This window comes from Daucus carota, chromosome 1 (genome assembly GCF_001625215.2).
Source record: "Daucus carota subsp. sativus chromosome 1, DH1 v3.0, whole genome shotgun sequence".
Taxonomy (NCBI): domain Eukaryota; kingdom Viridiplantae; phylum Streptophyta; class Magnoliopsida; order Apiales; family Apiaceae; genus Daucus; species Daucus carota.
The window spans coordinates 915,076-924,729 of NC_030381.2; the positions used below are offsets into that span (position 1 = coordinate 915,076).

The 9,654-nt window shown below is 49.7% G+C and overlaps 2 protein-coding genes and 1 pseudogene across 2 annotated transcripts; 2 read left to right on the forward strand and 1 right to left on the reverse strand.

Annotated features, from left to right (window-relative positions):
- Positions 1-1,796: 1,796 nt before the first annotated feature.
- Positions 1,797-3,548, reverse strand: LOC135151288 (uncharacterized; annotated as a pseudogene).
- On the forward strand, positions 2,986-4,901 carry LOC135151286 (NADH dehydrogenase [ubiquinone] iron-sulfur protein 2-like). The gene has a single exon (XM_064089164.1). The coding sequence runs from the start codon at positions 4,362-4,364 to the stop codon at positions 4,824-4,826; it is 465 nt and encodes a 154-aa protein (XP_063945234.1). The 5' UTR covers positions 2,986-4,361; the 3' UTR covers positions 4,827-4,901.
- A 339-nt stretch (positions 4,902-5,240) lies between these two features.
- Positions 5,241-6,050, forward strand: LOC135152995 (NADH dehydrogenase [ubiquinone] iron-sulfur protein 2-like). Its single transcript, XM_064094546.1, has 2 exons — positions 5,241-5,367; positions 5,797-6,050. Exons 1-2 carry the CDS (start codon positions 5,241-5,243, stop codon positions 6,048-6,050), a joined length of 381 nt encoding a protein of 126 aa, XP_063950616.1.
- The last annotated feature ends 3,604 nt before the right edge of the window (positions 6,051-9,654 follow it).

A 9,654-nucleotide genomic window follows, 5' to 3' on the forward strand; every position in this document is an offset into this window, starting at 1 on the left:
TTGCTACTTCTGTCTCCCCTTCCAGTCATCAAGGAAGAACTCGAACAAGAGCTCAAAGGCATTCTTCTTTTTGTTGGTTCATAGTCCACACGGGGTTCTGGTCTTATTTGTTACTTTATGTTCCGGAGTCAATTGATCCCTCGATCAAGTCCTAACTATAAATCTCTTAAGAGAAGAAGATAAATCATTTTGATTCGAGGCCAAACCCTTCTCCGCCGTTACGGAGTTCTTCTGCTCTAATCTCCGAAATCGAAGGTCAGCTGACTGAGGAGTTAGTATTGTTTCATGCAAAGATGCTCCTCTAAAGCTGGAATAAGGGATTGTCCACCTCACCGCCCCGAAGAGCAGTGGCTCTGTTGTTTTGCATGCCTACAGAGAGAGACTCAAAAAGTACCGACGCTCAATCGAAAGAAAGAGCACAATCTACTATATTCTTAAGTCATGCCCCAGGAATCCCTAGACACAGGGGATACGAGCGAATCTTTTACTGGAGGAAAAGCTGGGGAAAAGCATAGAGCGTGCGGGCTCAGCTCTCGCCCTCCTCCCATCCGCGAGGCTGAGGCGGGAGAAAAAGCGTAACTCCCCGGTGTCATAGGTTACCTTTCTATCTTCTTCCCCCGTGACGCTCCCAAACCAATCGCTATCCTTTTCTTGCTTTCTTGTTGTCTTGACTTGTTATAGAACGGCTTTCTATCAGGTATAGTTGGTAGGATGAAGTGGGATGAAGCGTTAGTGGATACAGATATAGCAAGTGTGCCGGGGACGCGGCTCGGGCGTAGTGGGTGTGGGCGCCTAGCATGAAACAGCCTTCTCTGGTAGCGGCACTATACCTTAGTATCTCTCTAGCTTCCAGTCTATATAAAAAACGTAGTTAGCAGAGGTAAGTCTGTCTGACGTTCCCTCGCGTCAAGGGCTATACTTTTGCATCGGCCCTCTCGTTAGGTAATTCCCGAGGCGAAAGCAGCTCTCTCGGAAGTAAGTTTCCCCGCCATCTTAGTGGGACTAGTCTAAGAAACTTTCGCTTGAACTGCCAAGCCTCGGTTTTTTGTGGTAACGCCCTTCTATAATTACGTTTAACGCCCCTTTATGACTCGGCGCCTCGGGTCGGTAGCCGGGCTCCGGGACATTACTACCACGGCTACTATCGACCCGAGCCCAAAGAAAGAACGAACGGACTAAAGCGAGGAGTTCATTGGCCGTACATAGTTAAGGAGGATGGGAGGCAACCTCTTTCATGACCCATGGCCCGGTGTGTCACTTGGTTAGCATTTCTATAAAAAAAGGAGTAGGGTTTGTTTTTCGATAGGGAAAGAGACAGGGGAGTTGGCTGTAATTGATACACCTTTTTCGGAGGGACGATATGGATTTATTCGAGACGGTTAACCAGTTTTTAAACCGTGAGAGGGAGGTCATTCAGAACCCGCCGGCTCCAGAACGGGGGGCCAGCACCGACGGAAGTAGCCCACCCCGCTACCGATCAAAAAAAAGAGCGTGCGGCACTTCTTCGAAGGGACATTCAAACTTTGATTCGTGAGCAACTTCACGAACATTGTGAAAAAGGGAAAGGGCGGCTGCCCGTGCACTTTCCGGAAATGACAGAAATAGACTCAAGTGCCGCGAAGGCGATAATGTCTTACGATCTTGAGATCCCCGCGGAGACGGATACGGAAACCCCCCGCAGATGAGCGGAGAATCTGAGGGGGACCCTAATCTCCTAAGGCCACTAATTAGGGAATACCGGTAAAATGAGCCTGTCTGCCGCTTTGTTTCATAACAGAGCCTTTTTTCCCGGCTGGCATAGAAGTATCTTGCGCGGGCGAAGGAGATGCGTTTCTGGTACTGGTGGTATTGGACAAGCCCTAAGGGAATAATCTCTTTATTATTTCTGCCTTTCTTTCCCATGACGACCAGGAACGAGCAAATCAAAAATTTCACTTCGAACTTCGGACCTCAACATCCTGCTGCTCATGGTGTTTCACGATTAGTATTGGAAATGAACGGAGAAGTGGTGGAACGCGCGGAACCACATATTGGATCACTCCAGTGCGGCACGAAGCCGCTGATGCCGAGTCGGCTCCTATGCCGCTAGCTATGCCCTGCTTGGTCCCCCCGCACGGTGGAGGTTCCGTAGCGCGTCATGAGCACCGGGCTAAGGGGCGGTTGAGCAACTCAAGCGAACCACCCTACCTTACTACAACATAGGGACAGAAGGGAGAGGGTTGTGAAGGTGGCCTCGTTATCCACACCTCCGGTCGGACGAATGGAGGGCCGGCCGACCCGGGTTTTCACGAGCGTTGGCGGGTTCTGGAGTGCCTGTCAAGGGCGCTAGCGCATACCCCGGGGTGATCATCACCACCTGCACCTCACATCTCGGCACAGTGGAACGTGTAACCCGCCTGCTGTTCCATTCAATTACATTTGTTCCTGTAATCCATAGCCTAACAGAACGCAGCAGCGAGGGACAACCCGCCTATACAGCCAGCGGGGAGGATGGCACTACTGGCAAAGGCCGTCTGGCGAAAACGCCGCAGGCGCGAAGCGTGGTAGGCCCGCGCCGGGGGAGCATAGGGAGGAAAGGGGGCCCGGATGGTGGAAGCGCCAGGGGAGGCCGGGTCATTTGACGGAAATGGAGGGCTTTTCCCTATTAGAGAAGGCCCTATGGAGTAAAGGGAAGTGCACGAATTCTTGGAAAAATAGGGGGCGAGCCTCTATAAAATAACAAATGTAAGAAAGCAAATTATATGAATAGAGTCAACGGTACGACAGACAGCGCTGCCTACACGCGAATTAGCTTCCGAGATCGAGCTGTCTCAATTTCACTACAGGATTTGCGAATGAATGGCTGGACTGGGCCACCTCGAATGGCGTGAGCCGCATGCGGGGAGACCCGCACGTACGGTTTTTAGGGGGATCTGGTCGAAAGACCGGCCGGCGCCCACCCGACTAGAGGGACTGAGAAATTAATAGAGTACAAAACTTATCTTCAAGCTTTACCTTATTCTGATCGTTTAGAGGGCGATCGCGGGGTCACTGAATGAAGTCCTCCGTTTCTTTCGGAGGTGCTGACCCGCAGCGAGGCAGAGATGACTAAGTGACATATGGAATATGGCGACGACAACAGCATGTCGTAGAAGGAGATAACAAGTGGAGCCAACGACCCACTAAGACTAACGTATCTACAACTACATCCCCGAGCGGCAGTCAAAGGGGGGGCGTGAATGCGAGATGCCAGCGGAATGATCGGCCGGACAGAGGCTAGGGCTGCTTCCTTCCCACCGCGTCCTTCCTTGTGTATCGGAGATATAAAGCGAGTGCACCGGAAAAGAAAAGGGAACTGGGGCGATCTATTCTATGGCGAAGCATCCGAAGCATAACTGCACACTCACACGATCTTTGCCGAGAGATAGGAGCATTCGGTGGAACCGGTGAACTACACTTGCTTCTGGATAGATGTGTGGGACAGAGGGCTCGTGGTACCTCCTGCCCAACCTTCCTCCTCTGCTTTGAGAACCGTGTGAACGGAGAGTAGGCAGAAGGGAAGGAGGTCCTCATACGGAGTCGCACACTTACTTGAGCAGTGCGGGAGACTGGAGAATGGGTCAAGTAAAGTCCCCTGGAGCCGGAAAAAGAACAGACGAGGCTTTACTTAGATAGGGCTTTTATTGGTCTTTTTTTTTTCTTAGTGATTGAAAAGGAGAGCGCCCGGGTATGTTATAGAAAGGGAAGGCAGAGGCATCGAATGGCGAAGAGAGGCGGGGAAGGAATGGGAAATCGTCAAGGATGACTTCTTTGTTGGCGAAACGAAGGGCTAAATAGCGCCAGTGATTCTCTGAACCGGTCTGGATTTCCAACGCCTCAGGAAACTGGTCGAGATAGATGACAGCACCTTTTCTCCTCTTCCTTACCGGGAGGGCAATCTTCTCTTATGGCCTCACCTCCCGCCCGGCCCGGAAATCGAGAACCCAGCCCCCTTCTGATCCATTCATTTCCGCAAGCAGGGAGGCTCCAGAGCGAAGCCCCCGCCTATTCGAGGCCGGGCGGCCTCGCCCCGCAAGCACCCAACCTTCCTTTTGCTCTTCCTTCGGTTTGCCTCCACGAACGCGCCACCTAGGAGCCCTACTCATATTCCAAAGGCGACCTGCTTTCAATACTAGTTTGTTACCTTACGCCGACATTTTTAAAAAATTATTTAATAGCATGGCCCGGGGCTAAGATAACTCAAGTGGGAGAGCCGTGTTATGGGTGACCTTATTGCACGGTTCAGAGAGCACTTGTGTATGTGATGCAAGTGAACGTGTACGAAAAAGCTGTCGTAAAGTTTCGTTGTTCGTTCCGTCGTTGACCCTATCTATGTTTCTACGATGGCCCAAGAACACGCTCATTCTTCAGCCGTAGAGAGACTTTTGAATTGCGAGGTACCATTACGAGCTCAATATATACGAGTGTTATTCCGTGAAATAACTCGAATTTCAAATCATTCACTTGCTTTAACTACTCATGCTATGGATGTGGGAGCATCAACTCCGTTCCTGTGGGCTTTTGAGGAGCGGGAGAAATTGTTGGAATTCTATGAAAGAGTCTCGGGAGCCAGGATGCATGCCAGTTTCATACGACCAGGTGGAGTGGCACAAGATCTGCCTCTTGGCTTATGTCGAGATATTGATTCCTCCACACAACAATTTTCTTCTCGTATCGACGAATTAGAAGAGATGTCAACCGGCAACCGTATCTGGAAACAACGATTAGTGGATATTGGTACTGTCACTGCACAGCAAGCAAAGGATTGGGGATTCAGTGGTGTAATGTTAAGAGGTCGTGCGACATGAAGACATTGATAGCAATATGGGGGAAGTTCCCATCAGGCAACAACGGTTCTGCCTGACCCTACTAAAGCATGCATATTATGTCAGTGAAGACTTGGTGTGAAGCCTTGGAGCTTACGTTAGAAAAGCAAAAGGCCTGGCGGGGCTAGGGTGAGCTGAGGGGGGACAGCGTAAGTGAGCGAATGTGTGTAAGCCCAGTCAAACATGACTGTTCTAGGCGGGGCGGGCCACCCACCTTCGAATGGTGTTGGTCCTACGGACCGTGAACGGACCCGCCTCTGGCCTCTGGGCACGTCGGAACCGCATGAGTTCACCGGGGTGGAGCACGGTCCGCCAAAATCGGCATAGGTTAGGTGCTATTGATGGAACATGGTAAGCCTATCTTTCTCCATATGGAAGTGCTGCGGACACATAGAGATGTGGGTAGAGGAAGCCTCAAAAAGCGAAGGCCGAACTGCAGGTCACGTGACCTGCACCGAGTTGGTGGCTGACTGGGCCTTTTATGTGATCAAAGCGGAGAAGCTCGCCTTCTTGTTATCCAAAAGTAGGTCGAATCGGGCGGGCCCCTGCCCCGGAACGTCGAATGAAATAGGAGGCCGGGTTCTCTTTCTACGACCCTTTGTTTTTTATATGATAGGCACGGACTCCGCGAACGTCCCGCGCCCTTTACTAATACTAATAAGGGAAAGAAAGCCTCAACCAGAACCACATTCCTTTTGCGTGCGGGTGTAGCTAAGTGTCTTACTCTATTGGTCATAGTTTCCTGCTGTTGCGGCCGGTGCTCGTTTGCGCGCGCGTGAACCAACCCAACAAACAAGGAAAGGACGCCTCTCTGGGCATCTGAGAATGATTCGAGCCGTATGAAGGGAAACTCTCACGTACAGTTTTTTTGGGGGGGGCCGGCAGGGTCCCCCCACTTACTTGGCCCGGGCCTAAGTGAAAGTTAAGTGGTGGGCCTACCCATCCCAACCAGGGGTATGCTGGGATTCGCGAAGAGCAGCACCTTACGATGTTCATGACCAATTGGATCCTGACGTACCAGTAGGTACCAGAGGAGATCGCTATGATCGTTACTGTATTCGTATCGAAGAGATGCGACAAAGTGTTCGGATCATTGTGCAATGTCCTAATAAAATGCCTAGTGGCATGATCAAAGCCGATGATCGTAAGCTATGTCCTCCATCACGAGGCCGAATGAAACTATCCATGGAATCGTGCGCCGTGTGAAACGCAGATCATCGCCGTTCTTAACCGAGACTCAGGTTAAGCTCCGTCTCGGAGCCTTGTGGGGTTAGGAGTAAAGCATCCCGAGGTTGGCGCATCTCGTTGAGCGTGGAGAAGCATTGGGAACCCCAATTTATTTCTCCGGAGCCGTTTCTTTTCCCGTCTCCCCGCCCCGGCATAGCGCTTCGCTTCCGGTTCTTCGGAAGAATCAACTGACTTCTACCTTATTCATTGATCTGGGGGAAAAGGAACCGCCTACCCGTTGGGGAGCTAGACATCAAGTAAGTGGCTTGATGAGGATAACTAAGCGGACACGCCGGAGTTGGCTGCTGGCACAACAGGGTGGTGCCTTACCGCACCGCAGGCGGGCGCGCGGTAGCGTTCGTGGTGGTACTTCAGGATTCCAATGTACTGCGTCCAAGATCAGAACGAGCTTGCCGGCGGACCACTGCCGTCCCATTCTTGAGTGAGCTGGAGCGCAGCCATCTTATCCACTGAACTAGCTAGAAGCTATCGCTTCGGGTCGAAGCACTAAAAGTAAAGGACCGGGAAGGGCGGCGGCATAGGAACCACGGGACCCCCTACTAGTAAAGGGAAAACGGGGAAGTGCGCTCCTGCGCATCAGCTGAAAAAGCCCTTTCCTTTTTTAAGAAAAAGAAGGTCAGCTTCATAGCTCCAACCTATACAAAGGGCATCAAAGCCCTTTGTATAGGTTGCTGGATACGGGATCCTCGTAGTAGGCTGGACCAACATCCAGCCGAGAGAGGGCAGTCTTTAGAAGCAACAGGTTGGGAAACCAAGAGAACGCCTCGCGTTTTCTTCTCTTCTTCCCGCCCTAGGAGTAGCACAAAAAGAGGGATTAGCATTATGGACCCAATGATAAACCACTAAAACCTTACTCGTTGGGACTCCGCGCACTGGGAAAACGCTCTAGCGGCGGGAACCCGGTCACTAGTTACAAAGCTCCAATAAGGTAAGGTATCGAGAGGGCTATCACAGTCAGGTGGGAAGCAATTAGCCCTATTTTGAAAGTCCCCCCTTCCTATTTAGGGAGTTGAGGCGAAAATGTGATTGATGAACCGTTCCGTTCGCCACGCACCGGGCCCATTCACTTGCTTATCGTAGAGGCTGTAAGTACACAGTGCCCCACAACTATGAATAGTATAGTGGGGTTGAAAGACAGGAGTGCCCGCCTCTCAACTCAAGTAGGCTACTTTTTCTGGAACGCAGTCCGAGATAACCGTAACCGTGTATATATATAAATCTATCTTCGATGCTGTCATTTCGAAATGTCCGCCTCAACCGCTGTTTCACCTCCCAAAGAGCAAAGCGGGCTTGATGAGCGCAGATGAGGAAGCGGGAGCAAGAAAACCAATAACATCTTTCTTGTCCTTCTACTTAAGGGGCAAAGAGAAGCGCTTTTGCTACTGAGAAAGCGAACGGTCGGCACGAAGGTTCAAGACTTAGCCGCGCGTTAGCGAAGCTATATTCTCATAGCGAGGCGCTTCGAGTTAGCGAAGCGCTGTAGTAGCGCCGAAGCCCTATGTGCTATAATGCTGAACCAAGGACAAGGACGCTCCGCCTTATCTATAGAAGCAGTCAACTGAGTTCTGAACGAATGAAATTAGCTCCTTGGTAATGGCTCAATCTATAGATAGAAAGCCTTATGATGGGAAACTACCACGTTAGGTTTGGAGAGAGATGGGACCGGTTATATAATAGGGGGAGCAGACGCAAGCTTTTTCTTTCAATAGCCGGCCAAATGACTACAGGATCATCGGTCTACTCTACCTCAATTCACCATTTCGAACCTTATACAGAAGGTTTTTCCGTACCAGCTCCTTCTACCTATACCGCAGTTGAAGCACCTAAAGGAGAATTTGGTGTCTTTCTGGTCAGTAATGGAAGCAATCGTCCCTACCGTCGTAAAATAAGAGCACCTGGCTCTGCCCATTCACAAGGACTCGATTCTATGTCCAAACATCACATGCCAGCAGATGTGGTCACCATCATAGGTACTCAAGATATTGTGTCTGGAGAGGTGGATAGATAGGACTACTAGTTGCTCGATCAGGACCCTAGCTTTATTGCGAGCCAAAAACCTTGATGGACTCCCCTTCCCCTTCGATTCTCAGTACTAGAGATGAACGAATTCCATACGCCCGAAATTAAGATCGAAGAATTTGCTTTATGTTGTTGATATTGGAATTTCATGAACGCGGAGCCAACGAGTTCAGTCGAACAGCTTATATAGTAAATAAATAGAAGTGGAAGAGCCTTTCGTTGATACTATTCTATTGTTGCGGCTTCTGGTTGTTCATGCTATACTATTCATTAAAAAAACTAAAAGTAGCCCAAGGAATAAGGCCTATTTATGAGTTCTTGGATTGCTTTCGCCACTCCTTGGTCGCCAATGTTGTCATTATTTCCTATGACAAAGCAGTATGGTCAATTTCCCGTATCTCACCTTATAGGTGCTAAATAAACTATAAGCTTTGCAAAGAAACGAGTATCCCCAGGAAGTAAGAAAACAAGCAAGTTATCAAGGTTTAAAAGAGTTCTGTCAAAGGCCACGCGAATCAAAGTGTTGATTCGCGTTACCGCGGCCTCTTTGAATCACACCTAAACGCGAATGGGCGATCGGATCGAAGACGAACTACTTTTTTTTAGTCCCTTATGACTACGCCAATGCCAACGAGAATGCTGCTGTAGCTAGGAGGTCATTCCCACCTCAGCAGCAAATTCAGGTGCATCAACAGCAACAACAGGCACAAGTGGCTAAATCCTTCACAACACAAAATATGGGATCGAAATGCCTGATTACAACGCGCAACCGCCTGCGCAGAACCTTGAAACAATTCGATCAATTTGAAGTTTGAAATGAAAGAAGACGACCAAAGTGGCAGCTCTCTCCGTCTCCCGAAATTCATTAAGTTTATAACCAAACCGCCGATACAATCCATCAATAATGAACTAGACGGCGGATACGGAAGCAGAGGTTCTTCGTGAGTGGATTAACCGCATAAGAGAAGATCCAAGGCTATTATCCTCTATCTATAAATATAAAGGGTACCTGGGGAAATAGTAAGAAGGGGCTACATGGTAAGGGGGGAGGCGACGAAAGGAACTTCTTGCATTGAGTCGGAATATCCCCCTTTCGTACATGAGTAGACTGCTCGTTACGCCCCTTTCTTTTTTTGCGGACCGAATAGACGTGAAAATGCTTTTCCGGGGAGTGCAGGCTATGGCTGGAGTTACACAACGCACACCTGGCGGTTAGCAGTCGATAAGTGCACTACAACTACTCAGAAACCATATCAGGACATCCCGGCCAGAGAAAAAAATAGACCAGTTAGTTGAAAGGTAATGCTAGAGTACGCAGAAAATAAGGAATGAATTTGCCAAGATGGAACCCTTGCTTGAACTGACCATCAACCTCCTATTGCTCTATAGCTCAAGAAAAGAAAAGGAAGTGAGCTAACTCGACGAGAGTAAAATGAAAAAAATCGTAGCACCTCGCCACAAAGCAACCTTTATAGGAGTACAAACATCCGCATAGGGGGTATGAGATCTCACAGGAGATTGAGGTGTGAATTGAAAGCCTCTC